The 19,091-nt window shown below is 37.6% G+C and overlaps 1 protein-coding gene and 1 long non-coding RNA gene across 5 annotated transcripts in view; both read left to right on the top strand.

The window, feature by feature from the left end:
* LOC111750918 (uncharacterized) overlaps positions 1–19,091 on the top strand; it is a 463,388-nt gene that overhangs the window by 281,486 nt on the left and 162,811 nt on the right. The window lies entirely within an intron of this gene.
* Positions 1–19,091, top strand: part of RGS18 (regulator of G protein signaling 18) — a 57,348-nt gene that overhangs the window by 22,406 nt on the left and 15,851 nt on the right. For 2 of the 4 annotated variants that reach the window (XM_023549178.2, XM_023549181.2), the window contains 2 exons: positions 5,266–5,298; positions 17,564–17,730. In XM_023549178.2, coding sequence (XP_023404946.1) covers positions 5,266–5,298; positions 17,564–17,730 — 200 coding nt within the window. The remainder of the gene's footprint in view (positions 1–5,265; positions 5,299–17,563; positions 17,731–19,091) is intronic. The other 2 variants (XM_023549180.2, XM_003410834.4) reach the window with 1 other exon arrangement.

Below are 19,091 nucleotides of genomic sequence, written 5' to 3'. Positions count from 1 at the left end.
CACATTTTCGACAAAAAGAATACAACCAAGAAAATGAATCAGTGAACTTAGTTGTTTCAACAGATTAAAATTCTGTGATCTCCAGCAATGAAAAATCAGCTTTCACCAATTTTGCTTTAAATGGCTTATACTTCAATTTTGATGCTTGTTTCATAATTAATTGCTGTAATTATAAATAAAAAAATGAAAAGATGCCATAAAAGAAAATTTAATGATCAGAAAAGAAATATTACAACAAATTACTATATTTTATTTTTAGATAGATCTTTCATCTCTAACATGCTATAATTAAAAATATTTCTTTCTCTTCTGTGGTCTTACAAATTCTTCAGTGATTTCATCATATTTAAGCTGCCAAATAATATCTACTTCCATACATAATACATATAATGAATCAAGTCTTTCTTGAATCATTGTACATCGAGGGTTTTTGAGTCTCTTTAGGGACAAAAATGAAAGTTCTGTTGTGTAGTTTGTGATCATTAAAGTAATGCAATTTCAACACTGGGAAATATGCACTGTATTTTATCTTCCATTATGGAATTATACCTACATGAGTTTTGTCTTTCCTGAATCTATAAACTTAGTTCCCATGTAAGAATGAAATTGTTGCACTTCTCCATAAAAGTTTGTATTTAAGTCATTGGGATAAGCTTGCATTAATTTCTTGAATGTTTTCATGCATATTTCATCCACATTGTTTAGGAAGGAAAATCTATTTGAAAGAACTTCATACACTTTCATCCTTCTTGTCCTGCAAGATTCAAGTGTGTCAATGATGGTGTAGTATGTGGTTATGGAAAATTAATCTCTGGCACTCAGGACTTCCAGAGCACTTCCATCAATTACTTGTTTATTTCAAATGCTCCTGTGATGGCGAACGGCTTGATAATCAGTATTTGACAGTATTTGTTTTCAAAATTTTCAAAATCTTCTCTTAAAGTTTGCAAATATCCTGTTAATGACTGGTAGAGATCTGTGCATGTCTTTAAATTTACTTCTGAATCTTGGAGAGTTTAACTTGCCCAGTAAAAATTCTGCAATATTTTATTCCATGTAACCAAAATAAATACACACTCTAGTTTTTGCATTTTGTTGTTGTTGTTTCCAGCTTCTCTTTTAGTATCTCCTTTTTGTGTCTGGTCTTCGGGAATATTTTCGAAGTCATCTAGATTCTGAGTGTACAATTCCAGGATTGCACTTGTTGCTACAGCATGTGCTTCCCAACATGTATTAGAAAGACATTTTAATATTCGATCATTACCTAAATATGTTCTAAGAACAATGGTGAGTAAAAACTAAGACACACACAAACAAAAAAACCATTGCTGTTGAGTTGATTCCAACTGATAGAGACCCTATAGGACAGAGTAGAACTGCCCCATAAAGTTTCCAATGAGTGGGTGGTGGATTCGAACTGCTGACTTTTTTGGTTAGCAGCCAAGCTCTGTCGAGGTGGCAAAAAAATATGTAGAGTAACTGAACAGTAGGAAAAAATCAACTGCTTCTGGCCAACAATCTACTGCCATATGTCCTACAAGATTAAGTGAATGCACAGCACATGTTATGAAAATGGCACATTTATTACATTCTAAAATTTTCTGTTGCATGCCTTTATAATGTCCTGACGTATTGGCAGCATTGTCATAGGACTTGCCTCTACACTTAGAAAAATCAATTTTGCAAGCTTCACATAAATAGTGAGGTGCTTGATTTACAATTTCTTCATCGTGTGACTTTTTAAGCTAGTAAATGTGTTAAGTTACTCGACAGGTTTTCCATCTGTTGGAGACACGTATCTTGAAACAATATTTAGCTGATCTGTATAAGAAAGATCAGGAGTGGAATCTACAGATGAACTGAAATATTGAGCTACACTTATTTCACTGAAAATAGTTGGTTGAAAATTAGCACTTATTAAGTTTATTAACTCATCACCCATTGTTTTAGACATTTACGATGGGTTGCCCTTTCCTGTGTTACCATAATTTGAGATGTGACCTGCTAAAAATGGATCAAATTGAGCAACAATTTCAAATAAACCCCCAAAATTTCCATTTTGAGGGAACCCAAACCCTTCATTTCTTCCTCGAAAAGATAGCCTACAATCAGCGATTCTTGTAATGACAGCAACAACAGCTTGCTAAACAAGCTTTCCAATACTGACATTCTTCATTAATTTGTGTTTTCAGTTCATGAGTTGAGACATCTTTGGTTTAAATATGACAGCATACAATCTCTGTATATTGAACTGTTTTCATGTTTATCTATCATACTCAAGTTGCTCCAATTGCTAAATCCATAGGTAGCATCAAGAATTAAATGATTTAGAACTGAATAGTTTGCCAAGAAAAGAATATACAGAGCCAAATGGTGGAGAATACAGTAGGCACTCGTTCTTATAACTTACACCATTAGCTTTGAAATTAGAAATACACTCTAACTACAGAGCCTTGTTTGTTTGCTGTTGTTGTTAGGCGCCGTCGAGTCAGTTCCAACTCATAGAGACCCTATGCACAACAGAATGAAACACTGCCCAGTCCTGAGCCATCCTCACAATCTTTGTTATGCTTGAGCTCATTGTTGCAGCTACTGTGTCAATACACCTCGTTGAGGGTCCTCCTCTTTTCTGCTGACCCTGTACTTTGCCAATGATGTCCTTCTCCAGGGACTGATCCCTCCTGACAACATGTCCGAAGTATATAAGATGCAGTCTTGCCATCCTTGCTTCTAAGGAGAATTCTGGCTGTACTTCTTCCAAGACAGTTCTGTTTGTTCTTCTGGCACTCCATGGTATGTTCAATATTCTTCACCAACACCTCAATTCAAAGGCTTCAATTCTTCTTCGGTCTTCCTTATTCAATGTCCAGCTTTCACATGCATATAATGCGATTGAAAATACCATGGTTTGGGTCAGGCACTCCTTAGTCTTCAAGATGACATCTTTGCTCTTCAACACTTTAAAGAGGTCCTTCGCAGCAGATTCGCCCGATGCAATGTGCCGTTTGATTTCTTGACTACTGCTTCCATGGGTGTTGATTGAGGATCCAAGTAAAATGAATTCCTTGACAACTTCAATCTTTTCTCTGTTTATCATGATGTTGCTCATTGTTTGTTTACCACCCAGAAATTTTTGACATGAATTTTTAAATGATCCACTGTGATGTTGACTGTCACTTGACCCTCTTTCAATCCAATAATTTACATCATTAGAAGAAAAATTATTCCACAAAGCAGGATCTGTATTTCTGTTATTTATGTGGTCTGCAGATGCGACAATTTCAGACTCTAAAGTATTTTCACTGTCTACACCATTATTAATTTTTTTTTTACTACAGCAAGGAGAGGCTGCAGAGCTTGGAAAAAAATTCTGTTATGTTCATATTGTTGTTAGTAATTTCAGCACTAGCAGTACTAGTACAATGACTTTCACCCATTAAAATGAGCATTCAGCTGAAGTAGTCTTTTCTGATTCATTACATCTTAAAAAGGAAGTTAATTTTGAAATTGTTATTTAGGGTTTCACAAATCCTTTTCTTTTCATCTTCTGAGCGCTTTCATTTTTCCACTCCACTTAGTTGTTGCTGTTGCATTTTACCTGAGTATAAAATTATGTCACTTTTTAAATTTGGCTCTCCTCTAGCAAGTAAGGAAACCGTGGTGCAGTAGTGGTTAAGTGCCACGGCTGCTAACCAAAGGGTTGGCAGTTCCAATCTGCTAGGTACTCCTTGGAAACTTTATGGGGCAGTTCTACTCCGTCCTATAGGGTCGCTATGAGTACTCGACGGCACTGGGTTTGGTTTTTGGTTTATAGCAAATAAAGTTGAATAATTGAAATAAAAATTTTAAGACGAGTAAAATTTATAAAATAAAATTTATATCCAAATTTGAACATTAACATAAAAATTCACATTTGAAAATTGTTAAGTAAAAAAAATATTGATTTGGAAAATGTGATTTTGTTCTTCAGATCTGAGATAATCAAAAAATTGTACTTACAAGGCAGTCAGAAATAATTTCATTGGTTTGTCATACGATGTTCATTGGTGGGCCCTTTGCAGATCTCCACAAATATTTTTCATCTTGAAAGAATACTTAATAACTTGCACACTCACTTTCTGTCCTTTGATGCTACGTCTTCACAGTTCATTGGAATACTGCTGATACCTGATGGGGATGAGAGCTATTGGGAAAAGCATGATACAAAGATATGTTCAATCTAAAGATGCATTTTTGTTCACTTTGCACAGGACAAGGCCAGGTGCTGTCACAAGTCATGTGATTATAGAGCCACTGGCACATTCTTATGTGGTTGATGAGAAAGAACTGAATGTGAGACTATACCCAATTGGTCCAAAATAAAAAAGGAAAATGTAATTGTTATCATATACAAAATTTATAAAACGTACATTTTATTTCTCTGTGGATTGTTCAACTCTCATATTCAGAGTTCCATACAAAAGTGATGTCATAACAGTACCAATTTCTTGAAAGTCAGTCTGAAGAGAAATGGAAAATGAAATACATTTATATAATTTTTATTATCTAAATAGTCACTTAATTTATTCCCTTGAGCAATCATTCAGTTTTCTTACATGGAGATATGTAAATATTCTGATAAAGTGTAAATGTAATGTTCTGATAAATACTCTTTGTTGCTTTGCAACACATTCTTTGTTGCAAAACAGAAACATTCTGTATGATGAATATTGAATTTTGCAGCCATTTAATGTGCCTAACATCTCTATTATTAGCATATATAGAGTAATATCAAGCACTGTGTCTGCCCCACATAACAGACAAAAAAAAATAAAACTCAGTTGATACATAAATTAAAACCTTTTATCTTAGATAAATATTAACATTTCCAGTATGTTTTGGACTTTTGCTGTTAGTATTATATTAAATTATTACCCATGTGAGTATTATGTTAAAGGTATGCTAGATTGTGTCCACATGTATGTCAAAAATATTTTAAAGTTATAAATATTATAGTTCACAAAACTTAGGACAGAAATGCTATACAGTTAAAAAGTAACTTGATTGAATTCATTGCAATGGTTGACTTATGCGAGTTCCCTCCATTTTGTGTGTCATCTGGGACAGGAGTTCCTATTGGTTGTTTACCAGGACATGTGCAAGAGCATACCCTTGTGTTTTTATTACGGCTGAAGTTGCTGGATCAGCATATGTAGATGTACAAGATTGTTCTCTCAGAATGGATCAAAAACTTGTTAGCTGTTAATATAATCTGTTCTTGCCCAGGAACTGCTCGTGATAGATCCAGTTGCATGTTGGGTGAATATAGCAAGAGTCAAACTTGACAGCCCACGCCCACCTCTCCTTTATTAGAAAAAAATCATATACACCTAAGAGACCCTCCAAGATAAGGAGTTTCAATTACACAGGAGGAGACCATAGGAGAGAGATGTCAACAAAGGTGTTTAAGTGGTAGGGGCCTAATAGCTTAAACAACCTTGCACATAGGCACCCTCACAGATGGGCCTGAACTTCATTTTCAACTGGCATATTCTCATGCACTGGAGCCAGTATCAACTCGTTTAGTGCCCTGCCAGTTTCCTTCCACTGTGGTGCTTTGCTTTTGCTTTTGTTCTGTCTGCTTGGTATCTATGGGTCTTTGCTTTGGACAACTGGTACCCTTGTTTTATTTATTTATTTATTTTTATGCACTTGCTTACCTGGCTTATCGGGTAATCCATCCATGGTCCTCCATGGCATGCTTCCCTTTTCTTCAGTACACTGGCACACAAATTCCAGCCAGATCATGATCCCCAAACTTACTTCTGCTGAATTAGCTCTGTGAGATTCTGTACTTTGCTTAAGCTCCCTGTCTGTGGACTTCAGTCCTGAAAGTGCTTCCTTGGCTGAGAATCCAGGCAGACCTCAGACTCACTTCAGAGGTTTTTCTTCTCACAATATTCCCAGTCTCTGTGGCCACCTGTTTCCTGCTTGAAAACTGCTGCCTTAAGATTTTGTCCAGCTTTAAATTTATTTATGGCCAGGAGATATGTCTGGCTCCTGTTCCTCTGCCACATCCTCTTCTTTATGTAGTTGAAGACTAAAATGTCCCTCTATTTAAGGTTCAGTAGATAAAACATTCAGTTGAGGACTTTGTCTGTTTTTTAACCTGCTGGATCCCAAGTACTAAAGAGTGTCTCAAACATAGTTAGCACTCAGTATTTTTTCTCAACAAGTGAATGAGTTGTTCAGTGGGGAGTTCATCATGTGAACTAACTGATTGACTAAAATAGCTGACTAAGTTAGAAGTACTCCCCAGAATTAGGATTATGCTTGGAAAAATGCATATCATATCCAAAAGGGAGCAGTGTTCCTCCAGAAAAGTGTGTCCGCTTGTCTGAGGCCACATAGGCTGGCGTTGACCACAACCTCCAACCTTGCAGATTCTCAGAATTGATATTCTCCTGTTGTTAGCATATCTGGAAGGCGTCACCTCTCAGAAGAGGACTCACACTGGCAAAGCTCATCAGGTCAAGTTCCAATTTATTATTACAGATTCAGAAGTAAAATTGTTACTGGTAACCATCTCTCCCTTTTGGTGTACCCATAGAAGAAGTCAAATCATAGTAAAATTGATGCTTGTCAAGCATTAAATTAGAATATTAAATAAGCATTTAATGCTATCAGATTAACTAGGAATTGGCTTCCTAAATGATCTGGGATATTATTATTTTCAAATACTTTTGTGTGTTGAAAAAAGGATTACTTTACTGTAGACTACAAACATGAAGTCAAAAGGCCAAAGTTCCGTTTCCTCTTGAAGAGAGATCTCGTAGGCTCTTAAGACATTTATCTTAAATCAAATTTTTGGCTTTTTTTTTATGATTAATGGCTGTGATTAATAATTCCTCTTGTAAATGTCATGTGTTTGATATTTCATTAAAAACACAAAACATGTCCTGAAATTGTACTATGTTTTAAATGATTTTTTATCTCTCATCTATTTGATTATTTACTTATTTTTTTAAGCAAAAAAGATAATTCATTGTTTCACATACCTAAAAAGACACTGGTATTCCAATTAACCAAGCTGCTTAACAAAGCACCCCAAAACTTAGCAGCATAAGGCCATCATTTTATTATACTCATGAACTCTGTGGGTCAGTAATTCAGATAGGGCACAGTGAGGATGGCTTGTCTCTGTTCCATGATGCCTGGTGCCTCGATTGGTAAGACTCAAAGGCTAAGGGTGACTTGATGGCTGCAGGCTAATATCATCTGGAAACATCTCATACCTGGCAGTTAAGGCTGGCTGTTGGCTGCGACTTTACCTGAGGCTGTTGGCCTGACACATGGCCTCTTCATGTGAGTACTCAGCTTCTTCATAGCATGGTGGTTGAATTCCAAGATCAAATGTCTCAAGAGAATAAAGCAGTAGTCCATGGCATTTTGATGACAGCCTCTGAAGTCACATAGCAACATTTCCACCTGCTGTTTTGATTGAGGAGGTCACAAATATCTGTCCAGGTTCAAGGTGATGGAGTATAGGGCCCACCACTCTATGGGATGGGTGTCAGTGTTACACTGTAATTAGAACATAGATGGGTGAACATCTTTGGAAAATATAATCTGCCACACCAGGATAGCTAATAGAATTAAAGCAAATACTACAGGAACCAAGGACTGAGGATCTGACACAGAGAACTCAGGGCTACTGCTCTGTTTCATCTACTTCTCATTTTTGCTCATCTCTTCTCTTTGTTAGAAAATAACCCCTTATTTTTCTCAGCACCTGAATATAATTTCCCAGGGAAGGATATTGATGGGCCTTTTCTTAAGTCATGTGCCCATTACTAGGACTAATTAATGTTGCCTGAGAATGAAGAACTATGATTGTCCAAACCTAGATCACATGCCCAGGTCATGTGCCTAAGAGGAAAGCTTGCTGGGGAGCCTATAAGGAGTTGCACTACACAGGGTTTAAGTGAGCATTTATGTCAGTTTAGTGCGTTATTACAATTATGCTAGTTTTCTACCAGCACTCTATATTTGCAAGGTTTCAATGCCCCCTACCTGGCTACCTTGTTATCATGCCCTTGTCTTCCACTTCCACCTCTCTGATATTTGCTGGGTTTCCCACTAGAAAGAAAACTTCCCTGGTTCTCACAGCCACTCTCTGGCTGTTTTCTCTGATTCCCTTTCACCACCCCTCACTTTTATGTTTGAAGGGGCCATTCCAAAATGTGGTTTTTTCACCATCTTTCTAGTTGTAACTTCCTAGGCAATTGTCACGCTACTATTTGTGTCTTTGTGTCTTTCTCCAGTGCCTTTTTTTTTTTTTTTTTGCAATATCAAACTTAACCTAGGAATCCTTTTTCCTTGAAATCACTTCCCAGGGCCAGCAATTCAGAAAGAATGCAATAGGTTAGGAGATTTCATAACAAAAATACCAATGGGGTTTGTGAGTCATTAGTATCATCCAGTGGAAAAGGATGTGAGATTTGGGCTGTTTGCGTTGATTCCTAGTTAACTTTAATTCTTAACATGTCAATTAGGATGCAAGTACGGAAAATTCAAAAGTGTTTAAACAATAAGGAAGTTTATGATCTCACATAAATAGCAAGACTAGAGCTGGGATGTTCCAGAGCTGGCTAATTCAGCAGCTCGTTCACATCACAGAAGATCTAAATTCTCTCATCTCTCCCCTTTTCCATCCTCAGCAGGTAATCTGAGTCATTTGGACAACTCCTGTCATGGCGGCAGGATGGCTACTGAGCTATTCAATTATTTATTGATGATTTCCCTCAGAGAATAATTATTCAATGATTTCTTCATGCTTGGGATTGAAGATTTGATGGCAAATTAGACAAGGGTTTTCATCTTATGAATTTCATAGTATAGCATGAGAAACAAAAGTGAAGAGGCAATACCCAACAACCCAGTGCCGTCGAGTCGATTCCGACTCATAGCGACCCTATAGGATAGAGTAGAACTGCCCCATAGAAGAGGCAATAATAGAATGAAATGTTAAATGCCACCCAATTTAACAGTAAGCCATATATGCGGGTCACCCAGGTTTATCGTGAGGGGGTGGTAAAATCTTTTCAGATGAGCTGACCTCTAAATTAAATCTGAATGTACAATAAAGATTAGACTGATAAAATTGGAGTGGGAGGATAAAAGTGTTTCAGACAAAAGCTAGAGATGTGAGGATACATCACATGCGTAAAAGTATAAGTGTTCTCTATGAGTGGAGTTTACAGTGTGAAGAAGTTAGTGGGAAAAGATGAAGGGCACTATTAGAAAATTGTAAACAGTGAAGAAACAGTGAAATTTGTACTATAGAAAGAAATGACTGGCTGGAGTGTGGATAATAAACTGGGAGGGTGAGGAGAGAGGCAGGTGAAAACTGGATCCTGACTCAACAATTAAGGAGTTGTTATAAAATCTATGTTAAATTATTCTGACATGAATAAAAGTATTACAGATTGCATTAAAATAGACAGATGTAAGATAAGGAGGTAAAATTGACATGGTTTGATTATCGATTGGGTGTTGATATCGATCAAACTGTGTCCCCAAAAAAATATGTATCAACTTGGTTAGGCCATGATTCCCAGTATTGTATGATTGTCCTCCATTTTGTGACAGTAATTTTACGTTACGAGGATTAGGGTGGAAGTGTAACATCACCCTTACTCAGGTCACCTCCCTGAACCAATATAAAGGGAGTTTCCCTGGGGTGTGGCCTGCACAACCTTTTATCGCTCAGGAGATAAAAGGAAACGGAAGTAAGCAGAGAGCTGGCGACCTCATACCACCAAGAAAGCAGCACCAGAAGCAGAGCGCGTCCTTTGGACCCGAGGTCTCTGTGCCTGAAAAGCTCCTTGACCATGGGAAGATTGAAGACAAGGATCTTCTTCCAGAGCTGACAGGGACAGAAATCCTTCCCCTGGAGATGAGGCCTTGAATTTGGATTTTTAGCCTACTTTACTGTGAGGAAATAAATTTCTCTTTGTTAAAGACATCCACTTGTGGTATTTCTGTTATGGCAGCACTAGATAACTAAGACAGGTAAAATTGAGGATCTCTGAGGAGCCCTGGTGACACAGTGGTTAAGCATTAGACTGCTAACCAAAAGGTCAGTGTTTCAAACCCACCAACCACTAAGAGGGAGAAAGATGGGTCAGTCTACTTCTGTAAAGATTATAGTCTTGCAAACCTTATAGGGCAGTTCTACTCTACCCAACTCATAGGCAAAGGGTTTGGTTTTGCATTTTGAGGATAAGTGTCAGGGTTCTAGAAGCTCAAGGGGCCTGCTGGATGGTGTCATTGAATGGGAAACATATGCAGAGAAGAATTGGAGAAAGATGATAACTCAGCTGAGACATGATAACTTTGGTGGGAAATTCAATGGAGACGCTTACCAGATGCTGAATGATATGAGCTTTCAGCTCAGAAAACAGATCTGGACTGGAGATGAATTCTGAGAATTTTCAGCATATTGACTGTAGTTCAGTGTTGAAGGGATTCCCTAGGAAATGGCATTTCAGTGAAGGGCGAAGAAAGATAAACAGAAGAATTCAGGGAAGCAATCAGAGGTATAAGAGGAAACAAGTGGTGTTAGAGGAAAATTATAGAGAAATCTCAACCAGAGCTGCTGTTGCACAAGAATGAATTAACATACGGACTGAAAAAAAAAAAAGTTCATTGTAACAGCAAGTGATCTTGGCAAAAATAATTTAAATAGAGTATTGACTGGAAGCCAGATTTTGCTAAGGCTTACTTTATGAGGTCTATTCTAGAGAATGTCCCATGTGCACTAGAAAAGAAAGTATACTTGGTTGCTGTTGGGTGGAGTGTTCTGTATATGTCTATGAGGTCAAGTGGGTTGATTGTGGCTTTTAGATCTTGCGTGTCTTTATTGAGCTTCTTCCTGGATGTCCTGTCCTTCACGGAAAGTGGTGTGTTGGAGTCTCCTACTATTATTGTGGAGCTGTCTACCTGATTTTTCAATGCTCTTAGAGTTTGTTTTATGAATCTTGCAGCCCTGTCATTGGGTGTATAAGTATTTAATATGGTTATATCTTCTTGGTGTATTGTCCCTTTAATCGTTTTATAGTGCCCTTCCTTATCCTTTATGAAGGATTTAACTTTAAAGTCTATTTTGTCAGAAATTAATATTGCCACTCCTGCTCTTTTCTGATTGTTGTTTGCTTGATATATTTTTTTCCATCCTTTGAGTTTTAGTTTGTTTGTGTCTCTAAGTCTAAGGTGTGTCTCTTGTAGGCAGCATATAGACAGATCATTTTTTTTAATCTGTTCTGCCACTCTCTGTCTCTTTATTGGTGCATTTAGTCCATTTACATTCAGCGTAATTATAGATAGGTATACTTATGAATGTAGTGCTATCATTTTGATGTCTTTTTTATGTGTTGTTGACAGTTTCTTTTTCCCACTTAATTTTAAGAGCTGAGTAGACTATCTTTATATATTGTCCTTTCCTCATATTCATTGTTCTTGATTTTATTTCTACTGAGTCTCCATTTTTTTCTTATATTTTATTTTGATGAGTAGGATAGTTTGTCTTCTTTATGGTTACCTTAAGATTTACCCTTATTTTTCCAAATTTAGACCTAACTTTTATTTCTTTGTATCGCCGTAACTTCCTCTCCATTTGGAAGATCTATGATTACATTTCTTAGTCCCTCTTTATTGTTCTAATGTTGTCTTTTATATAATGACATCTCTGTTACCCTGTTTTGGGCTTTCTTTTTTAAATCTTGCATTGTTTTTTTGCTTTCCCTGTCTGGGTTGACTTCTGATTGCTCTGCCCAGTGTTCTAGTCTTGGATGGATACCTGATATTATTGATTTTCTAACAAAAAACTCACTTTAGTATCTCTTGTAGTTTTGGTTTGGCTTTTATGAATTCCATAAACTTCTTTTTATCTGGAAATGTCCTAATTTCACCTTCATATTTAAGAGACAGTTTTTTTTTTTTTTTTTTGCCAAATACATGAATCTTGGCTGGCAATTTTTTTTCCTTTTTTTAAATAAGTCATCCCATTGCCTTCTTGCCTGCATAGTTTCTGCCAAGTAGTCCGAGCTTATTCTTATTGGCTCTCCTTTGTAGGTGACTTCTCGTTTATCCCTAGCTGCTCTTATAATTCTCTCTTTATCTTTGGTTTTGCCAAGTTTGATTATAATACGTCTTGGTGACTTTCTTCTAACATCTACCTTATGTGGAGTTCGATAAGCATCTTGGATAGATATCTTCTCATCTTTCATATCAGTGAAGTTTTCTGCCAACAAATCTTCAACAATTTTCTCTGTATTTTCTGTTATCCCTCCCTGTTCTGGTACTCTAATCACTTGTAGGTTATTTCTATTGGTAGGGTCCCACATGATTCTTAAGGTTTCTTCCTTTTTTAAAATTCTTTTATCTGATTTTTCTTCAAATATATTAGTGCCAAGTGATTTATCTTCAAGTTCAGAAATGCTGGCTTCTACTTGCTCATTTCTACTCCTCTGACTTTCTATTGAGTTGTCTACTTCTGTAATTCTATTGTTAATCTTATGAATTTCTGATTACTGTCTATCTATGGATTTTTCCAGCTTATTAAACTTTTCATTATGTTCCTGAATAATCTTTCTAGTTTCTTCAGTTGCTTTATCTGTGTGTTCCTTGGCTTGTTCTGCATATTGCCTCATTTCCTTCCTGATGTCTTGAAGGGTTCTGTATATTAATCTTTTGTATTCTGCCTCTGGTAATTCCAGGGATGCACTTTCATCTAGAAGATCCCTGGATTCTTTGTTTTGATAGCTTGTTGAGGTGATCATGGTCTGTTTCTTTATGTGACTTGATATTGACTGTTGTCTCTGAGCCATCTATAAGTTATTGTATTAGTTTATGCTTACTTCCTGTGTTGTAGCTTCTTGCTTTATTTTGTTTTGATATGCCCAAATGGGTTGCTTGAGTGAGCTAGCTTGATTATTTTTGCCTTTAGAGCTCTGATGTCCTGTCCTCAGCTGGTTAGAGCTGTCATCAGGTATATCAGTCTAGGAATCCATTCACTTTTCTTGTATGAATTCAGCTCAGATTTCAGGTAGCTGATCATCAAGTGTGTGGTACAGGCTCTCTTCTACAGTTTTAGAGTGGCAGGGGTGATTGGTGTATGTACCAGTATCTGATTGCAGCAGGGGGCCAAGCTCTGAACAAGGCAGGGGGCTGAGAATTGACCCCCGAGTGTCTCTGAAAAAAGTGCATCCCTGTTCTCTAGAGCATGCAGGTTGGTGGGTTCTGCAGATGGACCATGGGCACCCAATGTTTTTGGTTGTAAGGACTGGGAAGTATCAGTTATCCTTGGACCCCTGTTGTGGGTGGCTGGGTGACCTGAGCAGAGCTACCAGTCTTTAGGCTCCTGATGTGGGTAGGTGAGAACCCTGTTTAATAAGCAAACCAATGCCAAACATCAAACACCCACCTCTCCACCGTACAGCTGAAACAGTTGGAGTCTGCCAACAAGGGCCTATTCTCTTGAAATAGGCCCACACAGGTCCATACAGAGAGGAAAGATGCTCAAAGTCCATGGACCATTTATGCCTAGACAGGAGCCACTTTTGTCCTAATCTTCCCCAGTTAGTGGAGCTGGGAAATTATCTTTTCCCCCAAATGCAAATTTTTTCCTTCTTCAAGGCCAGGAGGATGGCTCTAGGTTCTCAACAGTGCCTATCTCAGGCCCAGGGAATTCAGCCACTGAAGCTGGCTTGGGGGTGGGGGGCATGGTAAAATATATGCAAGTACTTAGCTTTTGCCAAGAGCACCATTCTTCTCTGGTTCCAGAGGTGTGAGTAGGCTGTGTGGCTGGGTGCTTCTCCCTGAGGAAACCGCAGCAAATACTAGTAACAGGATGTCACTGCCACTCCAGGAATGGTGCCTAAGGGCTCCCCACAATTCAGGCCTGGTAACTCCTATCTGTTTCTGAACAGTCTGTTCCTCTCCCTGGCCCTCGGTTCGTTTTCTAAGCTTGCCTTTGATGCTCAGTGCTCCTAGATTGTCATAAATATACTCGTTTCACTTGTTTTTTCTGGTGTTTGTTGTAAAGAGGGCTTGCCAGAAGCATCTGCCTATTCCACCATCTTGGCTCCGCTTCCTAGAAACCAGATTTTAATGGATTGGAAAGCCAGTGTGGGGGGGGAGGGGTTGAGGAAATTAAGAGATCAAGTGTAGAAAACTTCCTCAGAAGGTTTTATATTTGTGAGGAGAAAAGAGATTGATTAGTAGCTGGAGGATTATTTGAAGTTAAGTTTTGTTTTTTACTGGTTTCCTATAATGAAAAGAGAATATATTTGTGATATCAGGATTTTACTCAGAGAAAGTCGTTTAGTTTTGTTCTGTGTTTTCCCCATGACTGTAATGTCTTATTTTGCTTGAAGGTATTGGCAATACGTACAAAGTACAGTGGGGACAGATGGAAAGGAGTTTAAGGGGAAATGAAAGAGTAGGAGTGTAGGAAGAAAAGGGGCAGATAACAGAGGAAAGAAAAGAAGTGTGTAAAAAACAGAACCCCAGTGAACTTAACAACTAACTCGGGAACAGGGAAAGATAAGTCAGAGAAGTGATCAGCCACTGTGACCTATGAGATAAGGCCTCCTAGAAACGTGAGGAGAAGAGTATTTCAAGTAAAAGGTGGTCCGTACACCAAACACTGGAAAGTGAGAGATCCAGACAGGACTCATGGCCTTCGTGCAATAATTCACCTGTGGGTGGGTAAGAGACAACTAAAAGCCATAACTAGAAATGGAGTCCAAGACTAGAGAAAAATAGCTAAAAATCATTTAAAGGCAATTCAAACTTAAATCAAAAGTGGTTTCCTCAAGAACATTAGTCTGAGGAATCCGAGGGGAGCAAATTTTCCTTACATCGGTGTTTCAACAAGGCACTCCTTTTTATGTTCTAACACATTTCCCATGATATCAAAATTATTTTGTTGAATCTTTTTGTAGACTCTCAGAGCTTCAGGAAGAGAGGGACTATATTACACACCTTGTGGCCCAGTGCTTGGCACAGTAATTAACAGGGAGAATTAACAGAGACTCTATCTATGGTTATTAAACACATAAAATATTTTATGTATTAAATAAATGTATATATTTTATGTATTAAAGAGTGGAGCATCAGAATTTTTGTTTCGAGGAGGATAGAGTAGACTTAATTCCCTATTTCTCCCCAGTATTGTTTTGTATCTTGACTATCAATTTCAATATCCTAGTCATAATTTCAGGAGCGCTGGTGGCAAAAACGGTTAAGAGCTCAACTGCTAACTGAAAGGTTGGCAGTTTGAACTCACCCAGCTGCTCTGCAGGAGAAATACCCTGTGATCTGCTTCTGTAAAGGTTACAGGCAAGAAAACCCTATGGGGCAGTTCTACTCTGTCACATAAGGTCACTATATGTCAGCGTGAACTCAATGGTACCTAATAACAACAACAATCATAATGTACTATAGATGCCATTAGTGGAAACAGGATAAAGGCAACATAGTCTCTTTCTGTATTATTTCAGACAACTGCATGTAAATCTACAATTATCACAAAATTAAAAAGTTTAATTAAAAAAATGCTTATAAGTTCCCCCCTCCCCCCAAAAAAGTAGAGTATAAAAAACAGTTAAAAGAACACTAGTTTTGAAGTAAGATTATTTTGGGGTTGAATTGTAACTCTGCGAACATTTTTTTTTTTAACTATGCAACCTTTTCCTGAAAGTCTCTGGTTGGTGCAAATGGTTTGCTCTTGGCTACTAACCTAAAGATAGGCAGTTTGAACTCACTCAAGGGCAATGAGAAAGATAGCCCTGGTAATTTGCTTCAGTCTTTACAGGAGCCAAGAAAATCCTGTACAGCAGTTCTACTCTGTAACTAATGGGGTCACATGTCAGCAACAGGCTAACTTTTACCTTAAAAAAAACTAAAAAAAAACAAAAAACTAGTGAGGCTTAAATAACTGATAATCATCACCATCACCATCACTGAAATACTTATCGTATACAGTACTTATTCTGTGCCCGTCACTATTCTGAATGCTTTGCATATCTTAGCATGCTCAATTCTGTAAATAATCCTATGATGTAGGTGTCATTACTACCTTAATTTTACATGTTGGGAAACTGAGGCACAGAACGGAAAAATAATTAATTCACTTAAGGCCACACAGTAACTACCAGAACATGAATCTGAACCCAGGCAGTTGTCCATAAGGCTTGATACTTGCTTCTAACACCTATGGGTCTTAGAAAAAAAAGTAAAAATGCAAGATCCATACTATATGTCTAAATTCTGCCAAACTTTTGATTAGCAGCCACAGCTCTTAACCACTACACCACCAGGGTTTCCTGTGTAAATACTTGGAAGTTATAATTCAAGCTAACAAACTCTTAAAATACATATTCTATCCTTTTGCTTTGACGAAGATATGTGGAAACCACTTGGAAGTTCAGGTATGAATTTAAAATTCTAAAACCATCACAGTTCCATACCTTTTTTTTTTTTTTTTTTAGGAAAACTAAAGAACTCTTTTTGTTTAGTGAGAAAGAGGTGGGTAAATGATGGCCAGCTCACATACTGTGAGATAGAGTAAATTTCACATATACTGTTAAATAGAGTAAAAAGGGAAAAAAATAGGCATCACAGTGACGAAGATTCACAAAAGATGATAGATTTGCGCTATAGAGTAGCGAGATATTTAGAAGACAGATGCCAGGTTATTGTGACCCATTTGTATGCAATTAAGTTTTCTAGGAAGCTCAAGAACATTTAAAACCTCAGACAAATTTTAAACCTAGACATGACAATCGTAAGCACACCACTCAGTCATCGAAAACTTCTCAGCAAGTGCCACTCCTGGGTAAGTATTTTTTCCTAACATTATTTGCCCCAAAATTTACAATGTGGCGCCTCGTGTTTCCAGTGTAATTGCACACTGGATTTGTCTTTGTACTCATGGTTTGGTTCCACACTGTGGAAGGCCTCCATGCTCGTTTGGAAGGACATCTCTGCCTGCAAATGCAAGGACTGTTTATACTCCTTGGACCTAAGGGTATGCCTACTGGTGGGCAGTGTATCCTTGGTGGATGTTCTTGAGGAAGAAGACTATGCAAACCCTGGGAACATGGAGCTATGGAGAAGTGAATTCCAGGGTCCTGACTACCTGAAACATGGTCTAGAGATGGGGTCATGATCTCCAGGTAGGATGTCTTTTTGGCTTTGAGGAACCATCCTCCTTTTTGGAGGGGTACAGCTAAGGAGACCCAGAACGAGGTTCAGAGTAGGGTCTCTTTCACCCAGGTCTAAGTGGGATACCAGCCTCATTCCAACAGTGATGACAATTTTGCATTCCACGATTGTGAAGATTACAGCCAATTTAGATGAAGTTCCTCATGTATATACTGTGCAAGTTGTATGTTATCATGCTGGATTAGAGGGAAGATGTGGCCATTCTGTTAATATTTGCAGTTTAATATTAAGTAATAAACTTTTCCATCATTAATATTTCATAGTTAAAATATATACTTTTTTTTTTTGGTAGATGGACTGGAGGCTTTTACCAGGTTTCTTAAAACTGAATTCAGTGAGGAAAACATTGAATTTTGGATAGCCTGTGAAGAATTCAAGAAAAGCAAGGAACCTCAACAAATTACCCTTAAAGCAAAAGCCATATATGAGAAATTTATACAGAATGATGCTCCACAAGAGGTATAGTAAGATGAATATGAAAATGTACAAACTGTTTGAAAATTTTTTTAGAGAATCTGCCTTCATAAAATTGGAATCTCATACATTCCATCCCAAAGGTCAGAACCATCTTGAAGCAATCGTAGCTATTTACATAGATTTCTATATACAAACAGGATCTATTGTAAGATGTTATCATTAGAGGAAAGGTAGGTCTGAACCCATTCCTCAGAGTTATTTTCATTCTAGAATAAGAGTGAATACATTTAATTGCAACATTTAGATTGATTCATTTGTCTTGATTAATCACTTTAGCACAAGCAACCTCTCAGAGGAACAAAGTTTTCTATACCCAATGAAGGCAAGTGAAATCAACAAGTTTGTATCATTAACTTTATGCTCATCTACCTATACCAAGTTTTATTTGCCCCCAAAGTTTTATTCCTTTACAGTAAGACAGAGTGAAGAAGTTTCATAACATATAGATAAAGTAAGGAACCCTGGTGATACAGTGGTTAATGGTTCTGCTACTAATAGAAAGTTTGGCAGTTGAAACCCATCAGCCGCTCGAGGGAGAAGGATGTGGCAGTCTGCTTCTGTAAAGATTTAAAGCCTTGGAAACCCTATGGGGCTCTTGTATTCTGTGCTCTAGGGTTTCTCTGAGTCAGAATCGCCTTAACGGCAATGGGTTATAGATAAGGTAAACAAAATTTGGTAATGGTTCAAGTGAAAAACAAAATTGTGGTTTTCTTTGACTGTAAGCCCAAAGATAATTTTGTGATGTGATTACTAAAATGGCTATAAAACTAGCAAATTTTACTTGACTAGCCTATTATAGCCCGGGTGGTACACAGTGGATAAGAACTCAGCTGCTAAACAAAAGGTCAGCAGTTCAAATCCATCAGCCACTCCTCGGAAACCCTATAAGAAGAAAAAAAAAGAATTGTCATCCAGTGGATTCTGACTCATAGGACCCCATAGGATGGAGTAGAACTGCCCGATAGGGTTTCCAAGGAGCAGCTGGTGGGTTCAAATTGTCGAACTTTTGGTCAGCAGCTGAACGTTTAACCATTGTCCCACCAGAGCTCCAAACCCTATAGGGCAGCTTTACTCTGTCCTATAGGATCCCACTATGAGTTGGAATGGTTTCCATGTTTGTTTGTTTTTAATTGGCTTTTATCATCAGATATTAATTAAATAGAATTTCTGTTTTTCTATTGTGGTTTATGATTGTTAAGACTTTTTACACATGTATTAACTGAGGCCTGGGAAAAGTCACTACTGATCTAAAATGTTTTTGCGTTGAACATATACTTAATGTTGTAGGAGGAAGCAAGTTATACTGAAGAAAAAAAAAGTCTCCGTTAACTAGCTAGTGAGGG

Source organism: Loxodonta africana, chromosome 25 (genome assembly GCF_030014295.1).
Source record: "Loxodonta africana isolate mLoxAfr1 chromosome 25, mLoxAfr1.hap2, whole genome shotgun sequence".
Taxonomy (NCBI): domain Eukaryota; kingdom Metazoa; phylum Chordata; class Mammalia; order Proboscidea; family Elephantidae; genus Loxodonta; species Loxodonta africana.
Note: the sequence above shows the minus strand (reverse complement) of the source record. Positions and strands in the feature narration are given on the sequence as shown.